This window comes from Melospiza melodia, chromosome 3 (assembly GCF_035770615.1).
Source record: "Melospiza melodia melodia isolate bMelMel2 chromosome 3, bMelMel2.pri, whole genome shotgun sequence".
Taxonomy (NCBI): Eukaryota; Metazoa; Chordata; class Aves; order Passeriformes; family Passerellidae; genus Melospiza; species Melospiza melodia.
This window is the reverse complement of record NC_086196.1, coordinates 135,725,179-135,750,337: the sequence shown is the minus strand read 5'-3', so window position 1 is coordinate 135,750,337 and position 25,159 is coordinate 135,725,179. Positions and strand designations below refer to the sequence as shown.

The 25,159-nt window shown below is 40.5% G+C and overlaps 1 protein-coding gene across 1 annotated transcript in view; it reads left to right on the top strand.

Annotated features, from left to right (window-relative positions):
* The window catches only part of PKHD1 (PKHD1 ciliary IPT domain containing fibrocystin/polyductin), a 238,734-nt gene that overhangs the window by 145,097 nt on the left and 68,478 nt on the right, over positions 1 to 25,159 (top strand). Inside the window, exons 51-58 of the mRNA XM_063153146.1 lie at positions 6,508 to 6,645; positions 14,304 to 14,417; positions 15,051 to 15,138; positions 17,757 to 17,911; positions 19,728 to 19,880; positions 20,258 to 21,136; positions 22,462 to 22,624; positions 24,565 to 24,725. Coding sequence (XP_063009216.1) covers positions 6,508 to 6,645; positions 14,304 to 14,417; positions 15,051 to 15,138; positions 17,757 to 17,911; positions 19,728 to 19,880; positions 20,258 to 21,136; positions 22,462 to 22,624; positions 24,565 to 24,725 — 1,851 coding nt within the window. The remainder of the gene's footprint in view (positions 1 to 6,507; positions 6,646 to 14,303; positions 14,418 to 15,050; positions 15,139 to 17,756; positions 17,912 to 19,727; positions 19,881 to 20,257; positions 21,137 to 22,461; positions 22,625 to 24,564; positions 24,726 to 25,159) is intronic.

Below are 25,159 nucleotides of genomic sequence, written 5' to 3'. Positions count from 1 at the left end.
ATATATATATATAAATTTGAAGATTACATTACGAATTATCATCAGGCTTCAATATATATTTAGTTTAATCTTCAATTTTCTAATAAATATGAAAAAAAGCCTAGAGCCTGTACTTCTAAAAATATTACTTTTCTTCATTTTTGGGAGGAACTTACATTGAGCTGAAGATGAGATAAAGTTGGAGTTCAGGAAGAATTTCTTCATGGAATGGGTGGTCAGGCATTGGAAGGGCCTGCCCAGGGAGGTGATGGAGTCCCCATCCCTGGAGGTGTCCAAGGAAGGTCTGGACGTGGCACTCAGTGCTCTGGGCTGGTGACAAGGTGGGGATTTGTCTCAGGTTGGACTCGATGGTCTTGGAGGTCTTTTCCAGCCTTAATGAGTCTGTAATTCTGTGATAAGTGGTCCACCAACATCAGTCCATTACTGCCATAACATCAGAACATTCCAGTTTTCACCATCATGTGTCAGATGCAGATATGAAGAGGCACAGAGGCAAATCACAATTTGCACAGAAGCAGAGAATTAAAAATAATAAATAAATAGGTTTGGCTGAGGGTTTGGAGTTCTGTTGCTTAGATCAGATCAAGAGAGTAGAAGGTGAAGGATGAGCTTGTGATGCACGATGAATAAAACTCTTCTGTGTTTCCTGCAAAGATGAAGAGCTGGTGCTTGTCCAGAGAAGGGCAATGATGCTGAGGAAGGGTCTGGATCACACTCTGAAACACACAGTGGGGTTCTTGGGGCCGTTCCGTGCAGGGCCAGGAGCTGAAATCAGTGATCCTTGTGAGTCCCTTCCAACCCAGGTTATTCCATGATTCTATGATCCTATAAAAAAAAATCTCTCCCATTGCCAGGGTAAATGTGCCTGTTGGTCGATGTGCAGAAACTATTCTCCTCCCCAGTACCTTTCTGGAATTCTCCTTTGGTTTTATCCTGAGAACAAAAACATGAACACAAACACAAGCTGTCTGTCATACCACCAATTTTGTTTAATCTCTGCCTTTTCTGGTCACCCTTTCTCTATTTTATTTCTGCTCTCCCTCTTCAGTCCTGCTGGTTTGGAGGTGTTGAGACACTCACTGGCATTGGAGTCAACAGAGTACAGGGTCTAAAATTAGAGTCATGATCCTCACCAGGTGATAAGGGAACTGGATTTGTTGCTCTAAATGCACTAAAATGAGGTTAGGCAAGATAAATTTTCTGTCCATTTTGCATGCTTTGCTTTGCTGCCACAAGTGTTCAGTCTCCAGTTCAAAGAAAGCCAGCCCCTTGCTTGCATCCAAAATCTAAAATGAAATCAACAACTTTCAAATGTATGTTTAATTGTAGCATTTTATGGATGTTTCCCTTCCCTTTTCCTCTGGTTTGTGCAGACCCTGCTAAACTCAGAATGACTCCAGATGGCTTCAAAAAGGTGAGAATTTGTTCTCATGAGAACAAATATTCTAGAAACCACCCAAACTTTGTGCTGCTATGCACACCAAAATAAGTTTTTGTGATTCACTCCTGGCGAGATGCAGCTGTGTCTTACTCTTTTCTGTCTTCTGGTTACTTAAAATTCTCTTCTGGGAGCCATCTACAATGATTTTCTGGTTGAAAGCCAAGACATGAGCTTGCTTCTGGTATGCTGTGCATGACTGGCTCAATCCTGTCAGCCCCCAAAGAACAGTTTTAGAGTCATAAAACCAAATAATAGATCAGTTTTCGGGTCATAAAAGCAAATAATAGATGCTTAGTGTTCATTTCTAGTGTGAAGAAGCACAGGGAAAGACTTTGGTCAGACACTGTTGAAATGTTTGACTGAATGTGGATTGCCAGAGTTCGCTGGAGAGCTGGGGCACTGTCTAAATTTAGCTATTGAAGGCTTCAATTTGCTTATTTAACAAAATAAGCAGAACTGCAACATTAAGGCTACCTGATGGGCTGGTCTCAGGAAGGTTTGAAAAGGTAGAAAATGCCTCTATTAGCAAAATATACATATTAGAAACCAGGTTTTTCTGTTCTTGCTTGGTGTCTGCTTGACACATCTAGAGATTTGGGCAAGCTTGGAAATTGGTGTTGTGTGTCACAAACATGTTTTATGAAAAATCCTTTCCTTAGGATTTTTTCTCCTGAGAAGCTGAGAGGCCTCAGGAACAAAATGTAAACAATGTTTATCTGCTGCTGCGGAATGCAACAAGTAGATCTGTAATTAGTCTCATGTGGTTGTTTCTCATTAATGGCCAATCCCAGTCAGTTGTCCAGACTGTCTTGGTCAGTCACAAGCCTTTGTTATCATTCTTTTTCTATTCTTGGCCAGCCTTCTGATTAAATCCCTTCTTCTAGTCTTTTAATGTAGTTTTAGTATGATATATACCATAAAATAATAAATCAAGCCTTCTGAAACATGGAGTCAACATTATTCTCCCTCATCCTAAGTCCCTTGCAAACAGCACTACAGTTGTGTACTAAGTTCTTTCTTTTTTTGCCCTTGTACTTAGTACAAGGATGACTTTCACTTGCAACAAAGCTGGGTTCCTCATGTAAAAGGGACTTTTAGCGTTGATGTATTGCTATAATTCCCCTCAGTGACTGTCTCCCCAGTGGATATGAGTCTCTTCCAGCCTGATCTGGAAATCTTCAGCTCAGGCTGCCACAGCTTGTGCTTTTATCCCTGGAGGTTCATCCTCCAGAGCCACAGCCATCCTACAAGGACCTGTCACATGCATCAGGCTGCAGCAGCCACAGCACCTTGGAAAACAAGCCAGAGGAGTTCAGCCATGCCATTCCAGCAGTGGCATCAGCTTCCCAAAGCCATGGGATTTTCAGGGCTTTGGTTTATGGTTTTAGGGGGGCACACTCCTGATGCAGTGTGCTCTGGGTGGAAGGAGAGTGTGTTATAATTCCAAGCAAAGGAATGCTGTTTTGAAGGGTATTGATATGATATCATGTAGCCTCTGGCAATTTCTATCTTCCTATTTTTTTTTCTCTCCAGTGGTGAAATTCACTCTGTTCTTCATTTTCTGATTTTGATTTTCTTTGAAGTTTTTCTGTTTGAAGAGATGAATGCTGGAGTACTGTATCCCATATAATAGCTCCTCTGTTGTGCCTGATTTCCATTCAATGGCATGCTATGGTGTTTTATACAGCAATGTGGCTGATCAAAGGCATTTTGTGTCATTGCTGTAGTCATTAATGCCTTCTCAGTATTGTACATATGAACATTAAGACTCTGGCATACCTGAGCTTTTTGTCTGAAGAAAGTGTATGTACAATGAAATATTGCCGTGTTCTCAAGCTCAAACTATGGTTTGCTGAAAGTGGTTTCTTGCAGTTATATGAATATTTTCATGGTGGGAAAACAGCTCCAGTTTGTCTTTTTCTGGAGGTAAATCCTTTGAGCTCAGTGACCTAAAGTCTATTATTTTAACTGCTAAGTCATATCTCCCTCTACGAGGTAAATGAGTGTATTCTGTAAGGAAGTTGCCTTTGAATGTGTTTGCTTTCCTCCTCAAGTGTGGAAACATTTTTCCCCCCCTCAAAGGAGTGTTCTGTTGTATCTGCAGAGCAGCATTTCACCCTCTGAGAACTTCACACCCCAAGCATCACACCCCAGTGTGTTGTCCTTTTAAACTGAGGAAACTCAAGTTTTGCAGAGATATCTCTGAGCAGGGGAATTTCTCACTTCTCTGTTTTGAGGCTTACACACATGATGCCACAGATACAGAGCAGTCAGCATTTCTTTTATAAAACATTTTTCAGAAAGATGTGCAACTCAGCAAAAAATCTCTGTTCTAGACTGAAATGTGACATATAAATGGCATGCCTGGGAGCACTGCTGCTCTTCCTTGTAAAAATGTTTCAGCCTGTGTTTGATGAATATACTTATGGCCTTTGTCAACTGCAGATTTTTTGCCACATTCTTGAGCTGTGATTTCACAAACTAGATTCCCCTGCTGTCTGAGAGATACCATTTTAACAACATTTCCTTCTTTATTCTCCTCTCGGTTTCATACCCTCACATCCTGAGCCTTCCCTTCACAGCTCTGCAGGGCATGGGACTGTACCAGTCCTGTAAAGAGATTATAGACAGGAATCTCCTCATGCCTGTAAAAATATATTAAGTACTAAAACCATAAGATTTAGAGGGGAAAAAAATGCACTTGCTCCCTAGAGACTTACTTCATCTGAATGCTGTCAAAATTTTGCATGCTTGAAAGATGTTTCAGCCCAAGGATACAGGGAATTTGTTTTGGGATGAGGGGTTCAGGTTTACCATGGCTTGCTGCTGTACTTAGTATAGTCCTTTAGAATAGATGTCCTGGGCTTTCAGGGTGCTTGTGGCCAGAGAGAAAGGATGAAAATGCAGAGGGGAAAAGGAAGAGGTGGGATAATTGGTGGGATAATCACAGGGATAAGGGCAGGAATATGTAGGTAGGAGACAAACAAGTCTGTAAGCAGAGCCAGAACTCCAAACCTGAAAATAGAACCTGAAATAAATTTTTCCTTTCCCTGGAGGTTTTGAAACTACAGGGTTACAAAACCAGAGAGTAAAAAACTAGAAAATGCTACTAATATTTTCTTTCAGTCCGATTCTGAGTGTACTTCATGCAGATTTTCACAGAATCATATTGATTATGTTTTATGCAAGCAGGGCTTGGAAATTTTCTTAAATGTGTGCTCTAAATATTTGGAGCCAGCCCCTGATTACAAGATTTTTGGCAAGGACTTTCTCTGTGCTACCCATTTTGTGGTCATTTGTGTTCCCATCCACAGCAGTTGCCAATGTCCACAGGCAGAAGTGAAACTGTTAAGTAGCTGAACCACTTCCCAAGACACTTCATGGTTCTTATATTCCACACAAAATCGGTTTCAAGTGTCCCATTCTCACCACTCTGTCAAAATACACCAGAAAAATATGTGTGTTCTTTAATCTCCCCCTTTTTTTGCATCAATGCCTTGCAATGAATGCTTATGAGAACAATGAGAGTCACAGAAGATCTCTGTGTAGGGTAGGGCTGTCTTTATGTTGAAGATCGTTTTTTCATGCAATCTATTTCTCTGAAAGCCATTATTAGATCATATTATTGAGCCCCTCTTTAGGGAAACACCTTGCTTTTCCTTCTTCCAGGAACACCCACTGACTGAGAGAGGCACCATACTGTTACTCTTGTCGATAATGAAAGGGGATGGAAACCACAGTTTCAGGGCCTGAGCTGTTTTCCAGTGCAATCAACTGAGAAGCTCTTAGTGACATCCAGGAGCATTAGATGGGCCCTGAGGGTGGAATTCACCTCTGTGCAGTGGGCTGCCTCTAAATGATCCACCATTTACATCCTTGCTCATGTCCTACTTGGAACACTTAAGAGACATTTTAAAGTTTCCTTGCAGAATTACAGCTTTAGGAAGCAACAGTGATGTTGCCATTGTGCTCAAGCCACAAAAGTTTCCACTCTGTTCTGAAATATAAAAATATTCCCCTTGCTTTCTCCTTATGGATCTGAGGGAATGGTGCTTTGCCCTGGTCATTGCTAACTGATTTTTAGAGGGGAATATGAATGCAGAATGGAACTCATGGTGGACCTGGCAGTGATCTCAGAGCTCTTTTGCAACCTTAACGATTCTGGGGTTCCATGAGCTCTGGCTTCCTGCAGGTTGCGTTTGGGTAAGCAAAGTTTTGCTCTTGGATGGTGAGGAAGAGGTGAGTTTTCATACATAAACCTAACTGGGAGCAAAGCCAAGATTAAAAGAGGGAAAAGTGCTAATAAAGAGTCAGTGGAGGTAGTTCATGGTGTGTGGCTGCAGTTTGTCACCCTGATCACTACTCTTGACAAGGTGGGGACTTGCAGGCCCTTTGTACCATGACATACCTCAGTGATACTGATGGATATTTTTCCATTTCCATCAATCCTAGAACCCAGAAGGGTTTGTATTTGAAAGGACCTTAAAGCTCATTTGTTCCAACCTCCTGCCATGGGCAGGCATGCCTTCCACTATCCCAGGTTGCTCCAAGCCCTGTCCAGCCTGGCCTTGAATGCTTCCAGGGATGAGGCATTTTGTCATTCTTGTTCTCTTCAAAAGAACTCTCTTGTCTTCTTCAGTTCCATAAGGCAAAAATGGGAAAGATGGAGAGAGACTCTTTACAAGGGGCTGGAGTGACAGGACAAGGGCCAACACCTTCAAACTGAAAAAGAGTAGGTTTACATTAGATATTAAGATTAAATTCTTCCCAGAGGGGATGGTGAGGTCCTGGCACAGGTTACCCAGAGAAACTGTGGCTGTATCCCTGGAAATGTCCAAGGCCAGGTTGGGCAGGGTTTGGAGAAACATGGGATAGTGGAAGGGGTCCCTGCCTATGGCAGGAGGTTGGAACAAGGAGATGTTTAAGGTCCCTTTCAACCCAGGCTGTTCCATGATTCTATGAAAACCAATCTGACTAACAAAACTCAAGCCAAGTTGACATCCTTTTTGGCAAGTGGTGTTGTCAGGCTGCCATTGACCTAAACAGCTCTCTGCTTTATTTCCCAGACAGGACCATCCTGGTGGATGTGGCTCTTCCCCCTCTGAGAGGACTCTACATCCTGGGGACCCTCGAGTTCCCCAGCAACTCCAGCAACGTCCTGAGCACAGCCTGTGTCGTGGTGCTGGGGGGTGTGCTGAGAGTGGGTGAGTGAACAGCTGATCTTTGGGATGGCTGGGGGTTATTTCTGCTCTTGATAGGGAAAAAAACCTGTGGAGAATGACTTAAAGTGTCACCATAAACATGCTGTCCAACCTAATGCCCCATGGCTATCTGGATATCTGCAGTTTGGACACCCAGGATCCATGGGAAGCAGGATGATTATCCACTGGAGCTAATTACCTATTCCTTTTAATGGCAACTGCACCCCACTCCTGGTTTCACTGGGGCAGAGATTTTATCTGATATGTGTAAAAGCCCTCCCTGCTCCCTGTGGGAGTTGCTTTATGAGACAGTAATTCCTCAGGGCAGGATCTGCCCCAGTGTTCAGGCAATGCCTGGTGCCTATGGGCATTGATAGGACACTTTTTGTGACACAGAAGTATTTAAAGCCAACATAAAAAGAGTCATGAAGAATTCCCTGAATGCCTGGAAATCCTGCTGTGGTGTGAAACTGCTGGATTCAGCACACTTGTTCCTCTCATCCCTCTGTACAGATGAGCACCAGGACCACCTTGGTAGGTCCACCTTGCCCCTACCTCCAGCTGTTTCACAGTCCCCAAAGTCACCAGGGCTGTTCCACATTATTTACAACAATCAGGATTGGTGTTTTTCCTCTCTGAAGTAATTACACACATAATTCCCTTTAAATATCAAGGTTTCTAAAGCCAGGCATTATAAATACTTACAGGAATCCTTAGGACGCTGGGATCACATTGTTGATCATTGCTTGACCTTTCTCAAGATTGGTTTCATGAACTTTAAAAAGAGAATTTGTTTGTGTAATCACCTCCTGAGGAAGTCTGCTTCAATATTTGTTTGTTGTTAATCTCAAGGGACTGTTTAGTTAATATAGTACCGGCCAAAAAAGTTATTTTGCTGTCTTGTGTTTTTCTTTGGAAAAAGAGGTTGGAAAGCATAATCTGGGAGGTTAAAAAATATATATACTTAAAAGCCTGTCAGTCATTTCTTACTCAGACTCCTTTGCACTTTAAATACGGTTTCATATTGGTTTTAAGAAAAAGCATGTGTTCATTGCTAAAAACACTTATTAAAAAAACATTGAGGCACTTTGCTGCACAAACTCCCCTCCAGCACATTTGTGAGTAGTAATGATATTAAAAGCCAAACAGGTATTTGCAGCTGTTGAGTCGCAGTCCAGCGTCTCCTGGAGGGCTGTCCTTGTTTCAGCTGTGAGATGATGGATAGAGGCTCTGCAGGTTTCCCAAATCTCATTTCTCTGCCCGCATGTAGAGCTGGGAGTGCCTGTTTCTTCCTGCCTTCCCCTTTCCCTTCCCATGTGTTCGAGGCCTTACGGAAACGTCTTGGAGCCCATCTGTCCAACCCTGCCTGTTCCACGCCTGAAGGAAGGGTTTTGAAGCCCATCTGTCCAATTCCACCACACCCTAAAGAAATCCTGACACAAAATAGATAATGAGACAGTTTAGTAAACAGATTTAATAGATGTGGACATCAGCATTCAGCATTGCCTGAGCAGGATCTCAGGTCGGCATCACGTGAGCCAAATCCCCAGGTCCTGCCTGCTGTGTAATTTCTCCATGCCCTGTTTTCAGTGTAGCAATCTATAGCCACATGCTGTTCCTTCTAATTCTGTGGCCTGGGACAAAGACTTTCTGGTAAAGCTAGAGTATTTTGTTCCCTTGGACTTTTAGAGAACAAAGACCAGTTTAGAAATTCATCTTATCTGGTTTTGGTGTCCTCCAGAGCACTTGACTTCTTCTCTGCAGAGAGAAAACAAAGTCACAAGGTTAAGTCATGACCATAAGTGCATAGCAACTAAATGATGATGGAAAATATGTAACAAAGGGAAAAAAATCCGTGTAAAATTGGAATTTATCAACCATAACAAGAATCTAATTAATTTTATTGAAACAATAATTTACAGGCAAACTGGGATGAAAAAGTAGTAATGGTTGGGAAATCAGAATTTTTGGAACACCATTGACCATGCAGGGTCAATCATCACTTTTCTCTTTAATGTATGATCACAATCCATGTGAATGATGATCCCTGGAAGATGTGAGATGATTCAAGATCCACAAAGAACTCTGTCAGAACTCTTGGAAAACCCAATGGAAAATGTGTGGATCTACCCGCACAGGAATATCTCTGGGTGCTCCTAGACCTTTAGTGTTGTTGGATTCAGGGAAACTTTCTGATTATTTCTACTTTCATAGTCCTACCTCTAAGATAAGGAGTTTCTCTCTTTCACTTTATCCTTCAAAGTCTTTTATTTTATGGTGATGTTTGCAGTAGAATTTTAGTAACACCATTTATTTCTATTTCTCTGTACCATGATATTGTAAATATTGGCTATTTTTCCAGCTTATAAAAGGAAGTTTGAGGTTCAGAGAGAAAGTGAAGTGCTAAATATATTTAGCACATCTGTGTCAAAACAAGGTAAGAAAGGATGAGTTCAACATCTCACAGTTGTTTTGCCATTCTCAGCCAGGATGATTCTGTCCATTTTAACCCGCAAGCATTAAAACTCAGATGATATGTGCAGAAAGTGCCCTGTTCCACTGCTGAGCAAAGCCCTCAGCTCCCAATAAAGCTGAAGGAAATGCTGAAGTTCACTTGGCACACATTGATCTGTTGGACTCATCCTGAACTAAACTGCACTCAGCTGCTCTTTGCTGGCAGGCTGATTTTGCTTTTTATAGTAGAGCTCGCCAAGTAATTATCCAGATAGGATTTCTCTTTTTATTTCAACTTGTCACATTCTCTCCTTCACATATCTCCTGATGGCTGCTTGTCAGTCATGTCACTCATTGGAGGCAAGAAGCCTAGGTCATCATTAGCTCATGGCTTGATTGTCTAGAGAGGGAACCCCAGACAATTCTAATGCCCTTATCTTGCTTGTGGTGAGAGCTCTAATGCATTTATTCCCCCTCTTTTCCAGAAAGAACCCCCATACTGCTTTGTCAAAGGATAAATCAGTGTATTTCATTAAATGGCCATGTGTTAGCAGTAAATAAAGAGCAGTAATTAGAGCACCAGTGAGTTTCACCAATTTACTGTCTTTTCCAACTTCTCCAGCACTTCTGTTGTGTGGGTCCCATCTTTGGCTCTGGGCTGAGTCCCACCCTGCACACACCATCCCTGCACAGCTGTCCAACTTGTATGAAGAAGGGATTCTGTTGGTGTAACAAGATGTGTTTTCATTCCAGATGACAGAAAAAAAATTGGTTTGAAAAGTTCATTGGAGTGTTTGTATTCCCTTCAATGACTGTATTCTCTTCCTGAATCCCTCAGCCTCTGTTTGGCTTTGACCCCTTCCAGTACCTTCAGTTTCTTTTAACTGATTGCTCCATGTAGGGAAGGGATTTGGTTCACATGTTCTAGACACCCAAATTTAGGTGTAATCTGGACATCAGCACATGAGTCAGTGGGACTGGTTGATAAAGGTATCTAGAAAAAATCTGCATTAAAAAAATTTAAAAAAAACCCATTAAAATATACATTAAAAAACCTGAATATAGGTATATGATTCTCCCCAGAAATATGTTCAGTTGCCTAATTATAAGGATTTTCTATCTTTCTGGGCACCCTCAGGTGTCTCCTCCTGCCTGCAACTTCTGCTTAAAAATTCCACTCTTCAGTCATTTATCCCTGTCTTATATCTGCCATCTTCCAGAGAGGATTTGGAGTGTGCTGGGACTGTCAGATCCCATCCTATTTGTCTCACCACTTATTCCCCATTCACCCCCCACTTTTGGCTATTGGTTCCTACTCCACAGCTGTGGAGATGTGGAGCTGAGGACTTCTGAAATCTTCTGTATTTTTGGCAGAAAGAGGCCACAAAGTGGGGTCTCCTTGTTTGGCTGCTATTCCAGGCTGCTTTCCAGAGTGAGCACCTGAAGGAAGCTCCAGAAGAGAACCAACAGTAGGTGCTGTCCTGGTGGGTATTGATCATGAATAAAAGCTCCTCAGACTTTCTGGTGAAAATACGACACAGTTTTTAAAATAGCTGGGTACTTAGAGTCCAAGAAGTTTTGGATTCAGGAAACAGAGATAGAGGAGATGGTCCCAGCAAGACAAGATGGCAAAGTCTGTTTGCCAGGTGAAGGGAGGAGATCTGTCTCAGAGATTTTGTTGCTCTTATATGCAACAGCTGTTTCAGAGTGTTATGTTGTGAAAAAAAGAGAAGGCTAGAAGGGAGGAAACACCCACTATTCTAGGAAAGAATTGAATGGGTTTTGCTATGGCACAAAACCCCAAACAATACAGCAAAAATCTGTCAGGAGGAACATCTGGAACAGAACTAAAATATGAAAACAATGGAAAATTCTTTTAAAACTCAACAAACTAGATCCAGACCACAGTTCAGGATAAATGAAAATCTGAGTAGAAAAAACCACATCTCTATATCTGTTCTCCTGTTTATTCCCTCCTTTTTTCTTGTAGTAGGTTTTCTCCTCTCCAGGGGTTGGACCTGGATGGTGAAGGATTATGAACCAGCTGAAACCATTGTGCTAACAGATCTGTGTTACAATCTCAACATTTGCATCTCACACTTCTTCAGGACAGCATGTATCAGTGGTGAATTTATTAACACATCAGGTTGTTTATTAACACAGGATTATCATAAATGATTGGGTTTTCTTTCACTGTGTAGTGCAGTTGGAAGAACGTGTTTGTGGGAGTCCTGCCTCTGTCTTTAGTGCCTCCTGACCTTTTCTGCACGTCTCACCAGACATTTCCATCTTTTGATAATTTCCAGGTTGCAAGCATCCTTTTTCCTGGTTCTCTGCCAGCAGCATATTAATATTTCACTTTATGATCAATCAGGTTGCTCATCAAATTGCCAGGGCTTCCAGCTGGAGCAGAAGCATCAAAGGGAATCCATTTCCACTCGTCTCATGCAGGATGGGGAATTGGGCAGCTTGGTGTGGTCTTCTGTAGGCTTTTCTCACCACAGAAAAGTGGGACAAGAAATCTGAAGTTTTCACAACTGAAGTCCAAAGATGGACACTTAAAGCCCAGATTGTTCCCTTATGTGTTGCAGAAATCATGATTCCTGTTGTTTGTGGCAAGTTGCTGTATCCAACAAAATTATTACAAGATCTGTGATTTCATTGGTGGTTACTTCATAAGGTTCTGAAACTTACCCAGCTCTGTGACTTGTGTGAATCAACTATGTTGGAGTCCCCTTATGAGTAAGCTGAAGTAGCTGCTGCTTCCACATCTTCATTTTCATAGGCCATTCTGCTGGAATCTATTTAGACTTAGCCAAAGTGTGTATCTGAGACCTTAGTCAGCTTTTCCCTTTATTTTTCATTCTTCCCCATTCATTCCCAGAGAGATTCTTACCTTTTCAAGACCTCTTGCTTTATTATGTTCAATATTAGAGAATCACAGAATGGATAAAGTTGGAATGGATCACTGAAGATCATCTAATCCAACCACCTTGCTCAATCAGGGTCCCTTAGAGAATTCTTAATTTTTTTCCTAATTCTTCACTTCTAAATTCCTGCTGACTTTCCTAGAGCATCCTTGTAATTGTTCTCTCCAGTTGTGTCAGTTTATCTGCTTACTTTCAGTATCCTCACACAAATTTGGGTCCCTAATAAAACATGGAATGCCACAGGGTTTGCAGGACCAGACCTGGTTGAGTCCATGTCCCCATTCCAGTCACTCAGGCTGTAAATTAGTGTGTGCCATGTTCCTGCTGCACTTGTGTAGTTTGTTAATCACAAAGTTTTGTGCTACTAAGCCAAGTGCCTTGGAGAAGCCAATTATATTATATCAAAGCTATTATCTTTATCAACTAGACCTGTAATCTCATTAGGAGATGATAACAAGGAAGTTTCACAAGACCTTTTTTTCTATAAAAGCAGGTTGATTGGCATTAATTATATCATCCACCTTTAATGATTTATTAATTGTGTTCAGAGTTGGACATTCCATTTTTATTTATTTTTCCCCCAGAATCAGTGTCAAGTTGACAGGCCTGTAATTACCTGGGGCTCTTACTTTTATCTTTGTTTGAAATATTGGCACAATATTAGCTTTTTTCAAGGACTCTCAGACATCATGAGTGATCCCAAAATTATTGAAGAGTCCACCTTAATAGTCCAATGGGTTTCCTGTAAAACTCTCTGTTAGCACTTGCATCAAGTTACTAAAATCTATTGATTTAAACCCATGGAACTATTGATGGCAGTAAGTAAGTATTAAGCCTATTTTTCTTCTAAATATTCTTAAAAGAAGCAGATTTTTTCTACTAATTGGTGACTACTGTGTTCTTTTGTGTTATTTTCTAATTACAGTTTCCAGACACTGAAGAATTTCTGTGAATATTATCTTCCCTTTTGAATTTTATTTTATTTTCCATTATAAATAGTTTTATTATGATCTTTGTTTTTCACTCTGACTGTACCTTTTATTTGTGTGGTTTTGGCTTTCTTTTTTTTTAACATGGGTATAATTTTTTAATGTTGTGCTGTTTTGGACTAAAAGTTATGATTTTTAGCTAAATGTAGATGTAAATCTTTTAATGGAAGGAGAACTTCCAATTCGTCCTTTAGAATCCCCATTTCCAATCCTTTGTACATGATTGTTAAGTCTGGAAGCCGACTTAAAAATTGTTTTAAAACTGAGCTGAGAATTGGGTACATAAGATGGTTTTAACTGACTTAACTATAATAGTAAATGCTTTGGAACCAGGTGTAAAAAACATGAGAAATTGTGAAAGCATATTTGGAAACAACCTAATTCCTGCTTTTCCTCTGTTCAAAACACAGTTTTGTGAGTTTAAACAAGGAAATCAAACCTGGATTGGGTGGACGATGGACACTGGAAAATACTTCCATCCATGTCCCCAGAGAATATACATGTTCACTGGTGTGAGATATTAGATGGAGAACATGCAAGTCTTGTACTGTTTGCCTTTTAAAAAGTTGTACAGAGAATTTAAATATCCTCAGTTATAAGTCAGATGCTGGTGGGGAACAATTTATTGTTTTATTGATTTCACTTAAGTAAAAAAAAAGGCTCTTAAAACAAAATGTTTCTTTAGGATACAAAATCAGCTCTCTTTTCCAAACTAGTAATTTTTAAATATTAAAAGAACATGACAGGCCAGCTAATTTTGTACAGATACATATATATATATATTTTAGTTCTACATCTGCTGCAGTTTTCTGTTGCATAATTGATTTAATCTCTAATTTTAAAGGAACGCTGAACTCCTTTACTGGACTCCGCATACATTTCTCCAGGGCAAAAACTGTCCTACTTTTTCCTCCTTAGTATCTGTTTAGTGCTGGGCCATTTTCCTCTGAAACTGTAAACTACCCTTGGTGAAAGAAATGAAGGCAAAGTTGCAATACAGTTTACTGTGCAGTTATCCCCAAAACTTCTTGGGCACTTTCTTTTTCTCTAATTTTTTTCCTCAATCTTTCAATTTTTCCCATCCTTGCTGCATGATTACCTTTCAACAGGTGAAGGAGCAAAAAGGCAAAAACTGATTGAGAAAGGAAATATTAACTCAGCCATTTAGTTATTTCTTTAAAATCAGATTCACACATATTGCCCCCCCTAGTTTCCCTCCTGTTTTTAGAATCACAGAAGCCATGGATACTTTTGTTGTGGGTTTGATGCTGTTTTGTCTTTATTGCAGGTTCTTTGCAATATCCCCTAGAAAGGGATTTAAAGCTGCTGTTCCTTCTTCGGGCTTCTGAAGGGATTTTCTGTGATCGTCTGGAGGATGTAAATGTGCACCCAGGGAGTATTGGTATGAAACATGAATTCCACTTTTCATAGGAAACTAATTTTTGGTAATATCCAAATCTACCACTGTTGAGACTGTTACTCTTTGGTACAGATAAACTTCAAACAAAGGTACACAAATTTTAGAGCTAACATTAAATCTTCCGGGATATATCATCTCTATGAAAAGTTTCTGTATTTTGGGTTTGTCCTCTGATTTTGGATCCCTTTTCCAGAGGTGGGGGGGAAAATGTTCATTGTCCAGAAAGATTAATAATAGCCACATAATTTTTGTACCTTTCATTCCTCGAGTTTTTTACCTAATTTCTTTACTTAGAATTTTATTTTAATGGTAGATATCATTGTCTGCAACTCCTTCAAATCTAATTTGTGTCAATGAGACTTCTGTGGTAAAATCCCCTCTCTTGCCTGTACATGCAATGATCATTTTACTTTATTGAGGACTTATTGCTCCTGCACTTTGTATTTTGAGTGAAGTCTTTGTGCTGTTCTTACACTTCTCAGAAAATATAAAAACATACTTTAATAAATACATAGATTTTCATATACTTAGTTATTGCTTCAGTTTTTCTCAAGTCTCTTTTTCTTTAACCTTTGAAATCCTCCTTCTGTTCTTTCTTTTTTTTTTTTTCCCCAGGAGTTTATGGACAGGTGCAAATTTATAGTGCTTATCCTAAGATGCCTTGGACACATCTGGGAACTAATGTTGCTCCTGGCAATGAAAGGTGGTATTTTGGCTAAATATGCTTTCAAATATTAAATTTTGGCTGCTGTTGCTATGGCTTGTATTTAATATTCCTGTGAGTTGCATTATTCTTTCTCTTTGTGATGGGGTCTGTTTGAATTCTGTCTAGATAGAATAAAACAACCTAAGTTACAGAAAATTGCACTATGATGGGGAAACTGATGATTTTTAAGGTCCCTTCCAACACTAATTCTAAAGAAATCTAAATTCCAAGGATGAATCAAGCTGAGAATTCCTTCCTTGTTTCCTTGCTTCCTTCCTTCCTTGTTTCCTTCCTTCCTTGTTTCCTTGTTTCCTTCCTTGTTTCCTTGTTTCCTTCCTTGTTTCCTTCCTTGTTTCCTTGTTTCCTTCCTTCCTTGTTTCCTTCCTTCATTTCCTTCCTTGTTTCCTTGATTCCTTCCTTCCTTGTTTCCTTGTTTCCTTCCTTGTTTCCTTCCTTGTTTCCTTCCTTGTTTCCTTCTTTTCTTCCTTGTTTCCTTCCTTCCTTGTTTCCTTGTTTCCTTCCTTGTTTCCTTCTTTCCTTCCTTGTTTCCTTCCTTCCTTGTTTCCTTCTTTGTTTCCTTCCTTCTTTGTTTCCTTCTTTGTTTCCTTGTTTCTTTGTTTCCTTCCTTGTTTCTGCCTTTCAGCCAGGCCTAACAAAGCCTTATTGGAAGAGTTCCCACCAGGGTAGAGGTGTCAGCATTTAGAGAAGTGATTGTGAAGATGAGCAGTGGAAGCACAAAGACCTCACCAGCAGGGCTCATCTGTTGTGAGCTCTCTCAGAGCTGTGCGTTCAGTGCAGATTAATTGTTTGGGAATTGCTGTGTAGCTGATCCTGATCCAAACCCTGCAACTTCAGAATCACCCTCTGGAAATTCTTCTCCTTCCCTGACTGAGATGGGAGATCAGAGTAAGCAGATTCTGACTGAAGCATGCCCGTTAAACACTTGGATGAAATGGATCCAGGCTAGATCTGGGTTGCTGCCCAGATATTTTATGTGAAATATCATGAGGTGCTAAGATACAAGTGTTTGGAGTTAATGTATGCACATTAAATACAGCACAAAGAGTTGTTTTAGTTGTTAAAAGAAAGGAAAAAAAAAAAAAGCCAACCAAAAACAATGCCCTATTTTTCATTAAAAATCTACCAATAGCCAGCTAAGAGTTCATGTGGTTGGATACAGGAAATAGGTAAAGTAGTGCTGGAATATGAAAACTGAAGGAAAATGAAAGCTGAAGGAAGTGGATTTTATTGAAGGAGAGGAGCTGCTCTGTATAATGTTCCAGTATGAATCAGCTCATCAGTTCAGAAAGGACTTTCCTGCCATTTCAAAAGATATGCAGTGATTCTACAAAAAAAAAAAAAAAAAAAAAAGAAAAAAAAAAGAAAAAAAAAAAGAATAAGAATTAATAAATTAATAAGTTTTTTGGTGGATTTCTCTACTGAATATTCACTGGTATTGTGTACTAAGTGCTCATCTGGAACCTACTCATCTTTGAAAAATATTGGAGAAAGAGACTCTGGAAAAACTTGACAACATCCCTTTTAGTTTAGGACCTTTCTCTCTGCCCTTCTGTCTCTCTAGCCTGCATGTGAGGAATTGTCTGAATTCACTCAGTGCTCTTTTTCCTCAATAATTCCCTGAGGAGTTTGGATCATCACCTGGCCAGCAGCACTCACCCTGTAACAGGACAAGATGGTTATCAAATAGAGATGTACACTGCTCATTATGCATTTTGCTGTCTCTAAGCACTTTTATTTTCCTTATGTGAAGCTAAAAATCCCCTGAACTACTAATACAACTTTTACTGTAAAAGGGAATCTTCAGTTCAAGATTAAAACAAATAAATGCAGGACTCTGTGCAATGTTCAATAAAGTTTTAAGTGCTGGTGCCTAGAGGGTGTTCAGCTACCAAGGGCAGGATTCAGGTTCCTAAACAGATGGTTTGGGCCCATTTGAGGTGTCTTTGGGCTCTTTTGAGATGTTTTTGGGGTCCTTCCATGGCTGCACATTTGTCTCCATGAACGCTTCAGGAACCAGTCCTGTCTCCTGTCACATCTGTTGACTAATGTTTTAGATACCCTGGGATATCTCAGATAGCAAGAGGTGTTCTTGTTTAGGGAATCAAATCCTGCTCAAAGTGCCCAATTCAGAGAACTAAGTTGCTTTTCACCCACTAGTAGAGCACCAAGAAGCTCTGGTGGAAGCTCAGATGCCAAGTGCAGACAGCCACACGACCCTGCACATGGATGTTGTCTAAATCCAAAGCTGACTTTCAGCTCTGCAGAATATTCCTGGCACCAAAAATGGTCTGAAATGTCTTTTGGAGGCAGCTTGAGCTCTGAAATGCTGTACTGGAACTGTATATGTTGTTAATCAATGGCGTGAAGTAGATGCTTCAGGATTAATTTCCTCCCACATATTTCAGACATCTGTTTTTGCAGAAAGCCCTAAAGGGGCTTTTCCTACAGCATAGCCTGTAGACTTTTTTTTCTTTTTCTTTTTCCTTTTTTTTTTTTTTTTCTTTTCAGATCTCCCTGAGTAGAACTGTTCATTTTTAATGAAATTTATGAAATTGTAAGTGTAATGACATTAAGTTTATATCATGGTGTTACAGGATTTTTGTGGAGGATGAAGTAGATTGGGATCAAGGTGGGGATATTGTGATCAGCTCTTCCTCCTATGAAGCCCACCAAGCTGAAGTAGTTACACTTAAAGAAGTCCATGGTCATAATATAGGAATTCATCAACATCTTCTGCACAGGCACATTGGTAAGGAAGGTTTCCTTCCTTTTTTTGAGAATTTTCTTCTGAAGTATTGACTTTCCATTTCATATCTCAACAGGATCAATTCTACTTCCTTGTGGTATCTTCATTTCTTTCTCCATGTACTTTTTTAGCTTGCTGATTCTAACATGAATTTCTGTGAATACAATCAATTCACTGCTGAATTGTTTGGGAAAACTTTCTGGTGTTTCAAGTTGAGCTAGTTCACAGACAGAGAAAGCAATTTTTCCTCTCCTAAAGGAAAAAAGAAATGTAGGATTTTAGGCCCTTTGCACAATTTCTATGGTATGTCAAAAACCTGGAAAAGAATTAAACCCCACCATTTTTTCAAATTTCAAAATAATCATATTCATAAAATTTAAAATACAAAATTTTATCAATTCCATGGCAAAAAAACCAATGTATTTATAAACTAATATCTAAATAAACATAAAATCTGCATATATCTATTTTATGTGTAGACTGCATGGATCTATATTTTTGTGGAAAAAGGGATGCAGTGCTAATACATACTTACTTTTATTTCAACCTATAAGGTAAATTTATTACCATCTATTTAACAAAAGAAAAATAATTTTATTAACAGGTCAAATTCTGAACCTTCAAACCAAGGACTTTTCTTTTGCACATCAATGTTTTTTAAATTTGATCTTTATTCCAACCATTAGGCCCAGAAATTAGTGTAATGGATAAAAAGATCCAGAAACATCATGTTTTAAATGGTGAATATTTAAATGCCTGAGCCAGTAATCAAAGCTTCACTTGGAACTGAGCTCTGTTCTGCAATTATCCTCAGTGTTAATCAACAGTAGCCTGCATGGCACAGCTTTTTATGACAATTGCATTTTTCAAACAAAATGTGCAGTTCAAAGCATAGAACATCTAGACTTTATTTCCAGTAGTTTATGCATTTTAGGGCTTTCTTTTTAGCTGATGTAGATATAATAAATGTATCATGAGGGGAATTTGAGTAATGCAGCAGTTGTTAGATACAGCTGAAAAAAAAAAGTACTGATGGAAAAATTAATGGGTAAATACTGAGTTTCACCTTGGCAAATGTAGACACTTGCAGGAAATGTTCACACATGAGCCAGTCTCTCAGCTCCCTGGAAAATTAAAGCAGAAAAATACATACAATACATGCTTCTCACTTGTATTTTATCTGCCCCTAAAGCAGGTATATAAAATACACAAGAAAATGCACTTGAGATTTGCCTACTGCTCTCCACCATGCATAAAGCCAGTCTGGATAACTAAATTACATCTGCATGTGTCTAAAATCACCTGAGATTATCCAAACTAGACAGCTGCATAAACTTGAGAAAAAGTCTCCTTTAGAGAGGCATTGAAATAAATGTTTTAAAATCCTTTTAGAAAGCACACACAAGCCAGACTCTGTAGCAAAGAGGGTTTTGGCCTTGACATTAGTCTGATCCTGAGGAAAATTCAAGGAGATCAACTCTGCAGTGTGCTGAAGAGTAACTCCAGCACGCAGAGCTTGGAAAAAATGAAGTGTGAACCTGTTCATTGCTTTGGCACCTGCACACCTCAGGGGAAAGGTTTAGCACCTCCTTGTTCTAAAAACAAGATATCTTGGTAAAATATAAGCACACAGTGAATATTTGATGGGCAGGTGGCCTTTCTGGTTTTGTGTCGACGCACGCAGATTGTGCTGGGGGTGAAACACACCTGAATGTCAGCGCAGATTCTGCAGAGGAGCTGTCAGGATTTATGTCCCTCAAAGCACTGGCTAATAGGTATGATAGACACTTATCACATTTGCTTTCTTGCAACTCCCCAGGGCGTCCCCATGAGACAGAAGATGGCAGAAGCATCCCTTTGGCCGCGGAGGTTGGGCTCCTCACACGGAACGTGCAGATCCAGTCGGATGTGGCTTGTGCTGGGAGGATGCTGGTGGGACACTTCACAGACTCCAGTGGGATGGAGTTTGAAGGTAGTTGAGATTCACCTGTCCTCATCAAGCACACTGGTTTTGCCCAAGAAAGAGGTGCAGCAACATGCGAATCCATTCACATTTGCTATTAAAGTCAGAACAAACTGATTGTCGGCAAGTATGAAACATGAGCACCACTAAAAATTCATAAATGGATCCATAAATCCATAAATCATATGGAAGATATTTTAGGAAGGGCTGCTGTGTGCTTTGTAAGGTTTTACAATGTGTTTGTAGATATTTATTAACAAACACCCATCACAACAATACACTGACAAAGTACCTGATGTTATATGTCTGACTGTTGTTAACGTGGTTGTCATTACCGATTCTTATGTAATATAAGTTTTTATTTCACTCCATTTATCTCATTGCAGGTGGTCTTCAACTGTTAAATGTTCAATTTTTGAATTTTGGGCCTCCTCAGCTTTCTGCCATTGAATTCAGGAATGTATCCCAGGGATCCTCAGTGGTGTCATCCAGCATTAGTGGCAGCTGTGGTGCTGGCATTAAAGCAGTCGAGAGCAGTGGGATCTTGTTGCACAATAACGTGGTGTTCAACACCACTGGACCTGGCATTGATTTGGAAGGGAAAAATCACTCCCTCATCAGGAGCCTTGTTATTCTGAGCAGGCAGCCAGCAGGTTCATTAAGCTGGGTTGCTGGCGTCAAGGTGAACCTGGCCACCAGTGTCTCCCTTCGTGGCAATGCTGTGGCAGGATCCGAGAGGATTGGTTTCCATGTCAGGGGCCAGGAGTGTTCACTAGCTGGAGAATATTACAGCGAAAACGTGGCCCATTCGAGTCTCCATGGCGTTCACCTGTACCAGGAAGATGGATTTCAGACCTGCACTAGAATCACAGGCTTTCTATCCTATAAGAATTACGACTATGGTGTTATGCTCCACCTTGGAGGCAGCATTATTGTGGAAAATGTGGTGCTGGTGGACAACACCGTGGGACTCCTGGCCATGGTGCACTGTGCCAACACACAGCAATGCTACACTGGGAAAACATTCATAAAACTTAAAAACTCCATCATTGTTGCAACAAGCTCGACTTTTGACTGCCTCAGAGACAGGATCCAGCCTCACTCAGCTGATCCAACAGCCCAGGACCGACCCCCACATTACCCTCTAAGAGGCCGTGTTGGGATTTTATGGCCCACATTCAGCACCACTCCCAGCCAAAGGCCAGAGCATCCCTGGCACAAAGCTGGGAACTGTCCAAAAGCCCTGGGAATCATGAAGCTGAAAGGTTGGTCTTCTGCCTCCACTGGCCAGACTGTTGTGTCACTGCTTTTCCTTACTCATTTCATTATTTCCAATTGAAGTTTTAGCCTCCCACAGATGGACTATTAGAGAAATCAGAGTCTCAGTGAAATTGATAGCACAATTCTTCTACAACTTGATACAGTTTAATTGAGAAAAAATATTATTTGATAATTTTCACTTCTTGAATCTACTGCAGGATAATTGTTGCCCCTAGAAGTTGTGGCTGCCCCATCCATGGAGGTATTCAGGTTGGGTTGGAAGGGTCTTGAAGCAACCTGGGATAGTAGAATATGTCCCTGCCCATAGTAGAGGGGTGAAATGACATGATATTTAAGGTCCCTTCCAACCCAAACCATTCTTGGATTCTCTGATTCCATGGCAATTATGTCTCCTGCTAGTGTACAGATTCCACCTCACACATACCTTCCCTCTGTGTTCCTTTTCCAATTGATTCATCTCTCTGACACACAGTTGCCTCCACCTAAAGATACTAAATCTAAGAAGTCAATATCACACTTTGGATAGAATTGTCACAGAACATAAGAACTACAACTCACAGAAGCAGTTATGACCTTTATTGGTATAAGATCTTGCACAAGAGGAATAGAAGTCTGTTATGTATCCTGGATCTTTGTTTCAAGTGAATTTTTTCAGTCCCCAGAGCAACATGTGAATTTAGAAGAATCCTGATAACTGGTTGCAAAGGTGGTATCTAAATACCTCACTATTTTCATGTCTTTATTCCTCACTGCTACTTACTTTTGCAAGAAAATTCATTATCCCCTTTTTACTGAGGAGTAAGAGAGGTAGAGAAAGACAAACAGACTTGCACAGAATCCTACAAAAAAAATCATGGGACAATATAGATTTTGGAGCTGCATAAGAGTTGAGTGACAGAGCCGAGTATGTGTCATCACAGCCTGCTTGTTTTATATTAATCTCTGGCAAGTAGAAAAATCATCCAAGGCAGGTTGTTATTTAACTGGTTCTTACTTATTCAAATGAAAACATATTACATACTCTTGCTTTATGTTTTCTCTTTCAGTTACTATTTCTTTGATTTCATTTCCTATGGCATGACTTGCTTTGTATCAACTCAGGATATAACTTAGCTACAGAGTATTCTAAAGCCACATGAAGATCTATGAACAATGATATTAGTCTGATTTAAAAATAATTTGCACAGATATATATGGGGGGCATGTTAATATGGAAAATATCACATGAAAAAAACCAACTTTTTTATCTCTAGTTATGGCACTCTTTTAACCATTTTTCCTTGTTTGATCTTCTCTTAATCCCTGGCAGAAGTCACCTTTACTGGTTTTACACAGAGCTGCTACAGTGAAGACAGGGATGTCTGTATCATGTCAAATTCTGATCATTTAGGCATCATGCCTCTCATCACAGCAGAGACATCAAGGATGTTACATGTCAGTGAGAGGGACATGTTCTACTTTCATCCAAAGAGGTAAAATGCTTCATTCTGAACTATCTTTTTTTCAAAAAAAAACCCCAAAACCCAAACACCTACAGCTTTGGAACTATCCTCCCCTCATGTCTGCTTTTGTACTGCACCTGTCTGACAAAAATGAGCAAGCTCTGACATCAAACAAACATGCACAGAAAAATTCAAATACAGGGAAAAAAAAAAAGGAAATTGAAAAACACCACCAAATTTACTTTAGGGCAATCTTTTACAATTTGAGTTTTGAATTCCATCAAGGTGCATCTCTGGATAAATCCTCTTGGATTTCTTCTTTTCCTGACATTTGTGTAGCAAAACAAGCCTCACATATCCCATTTCCTAAAACCCCATCCTGAGCATCTCTGACTTCTCAGCCTCAGGCTTCAGAAAATGTCAGGACCTCCAGGAAAAAAAAACCCTGAGACAGGGAATGTCCTTTTGGTTGGGGAAGCGTGGCTTGATTTGTGCCTGCGAGATCACATCAGAAATGTTGATCAGTACCAGGCAGGCTGTGAGATGTCAAATGATTGCCAGAACTGCTCCTGCCCAGGGAGAATATCATCTGTGAGTGTTGAGGAGGGAGGGGAGAACTTCATCTGTAACCTTAAGTCACTGCTGGTTGCAGTGGTTTAGACATAGCACATCCAATGGAAACCACATGCCTATTTATTTATTGCAGTCACTGAACATGATGCAGAGGCTATGTCAGGAAAGCCTTGAAGTAGCAAAAAAAAAATAATTCCAGCATGGACTCCACTTGCCAGTCAAAAATAATTGGAGGTGTCCCGCACTGCTATGTTTAGAGCCCCTCCAGCCTTCTGCCAGAATTTCTTATTTTATTCTATATTTTTGCTTTTTGCTCTGGGCGTTAGTTTGCGTGTAGATTTCTGAGCCCTGTCCAGCTTGTCAGCTCTCATTATGTTTCACTCTTGTATTCATCCCACAATATTTTGCTGGTAGTGAGCTTCTGAATGCCCAGTCTACTGCAAGAGCTGGTGGTTTTCAAATGTGAGGAATGCACATGGGTCACTGAATGCTTCCTTGGGATGCTGAGCCTCTGAGGGTGGTTACATCCCCCAGTGCTCCTCATGCAAGATCTGCATGCATTTATTTAATCCACCTTTGCAGCTGCTGAGCTTGATCCAGGATGTGGCTGCATGGTTCTGCTTCAGCATCCTGAAGGGAAATCTTGATGGATTTGTCCTGTCAAAGAGAAGATGAGCATTGCCTTGGAGCAAGAAAGGAAATAGAAACATCAGAGAATATAGCAAATCCATGAAGAACTTTGCTTGTCCTACCGGTAGACCTAACCAGCAGAAATGCTGGATGTGCTGAGAGATGGTCAAGAGCTGAACTGTCAGGATCAGAGGAGTCTTTTTTCTCTGCCTCTTTTGAGCTTGGCTGTCTGGGGGAATTGGCATTTTTGTTCCTCTGCCCTTACTGCAAATTTCTGCCTATACCTGTTTGCCCCATTCAAGGTACCAGAAATTGTTTTTTCTCAGCCTGAGACCAAATAATTCTGCATTTTCTTCAAGGTTTAATGTGTAGTAATCTGAAAATATCTCCAAGGACTTTGCTGGAGTACAAGTCTTTTTATTGTATTGAATTCTGCCATGGGTGTGAGATGCTCAGTTCACCAGTTCCTTTAAGCTGTGTTGAACCTTTTGTCAATCTGCAATTCAGCTCACTACATGTTAGTGTTTCAAAATTTAGACGTTATTTAAACACACTGACCTCCTTCTATAGTCAATATAGACCCTTGTTTAGGAAATTATTAATCTCAACTCATATTTGTCTCAGTGAGATGAGTTTCTCTCAACACCCCTGTCCTGTTATGGGTACATTCCTCTGGCAGCCAGTAGTTAATGGCTTACATAGAAATTTATAGGCTTTTCTGGCTGTTCCAAGCCACTAATAATAATGTTACCTTTCCTACTTACCAGTGTACAAACCTCTAAAGACACCATGCTGCCTGAAAAGAGCTGCAAAGGCTCAAGGAAAGCCCTTTTCAAGGATTTGGATGGAGGTGTCCTGCGCCTGGAGCCACCTGTCTCTGTCTTCCCCAAGTCAGAGTTTGAATGGACACAGTTCTACTCAGAAGCTGGTAAGTGCCTATGCTGGAGGGAGTGTTTGCAAAGTCATGCAGAAACTTGAGCCATGAGATGTGACTTTCACTGAGACCTGCAGCTGAGGCTGAGGTCATGGTAGTCCCAACGTGTGTGATTCCTCTCCAGGCAGGATGTAGTGAATTGTGCTGTAGAAGGCTGGGGTTACTCAGTGTGCAGCTCTGTGCCCACCAGTGCCACTCTGCCTCCTTGCAGTATCATTTCACCCCACATCCTTAGCCTCTTTAGTGTCTCACTCACTAGATTGGATAGTAAAAAATTTTTTCCCTGTGAGGGTGCTGAGACCCTGGCGCAGGTTGCCCAGAGAAGTTGTGTCTGCCCTTGGATCCCTGGAATTGTCTAAGGCCAAGTTGGAGAGTGCTTGGAGCAGCCTGGGACAGTGGAAGGTGTCCCTGTTCATGGCAAGGGGTGA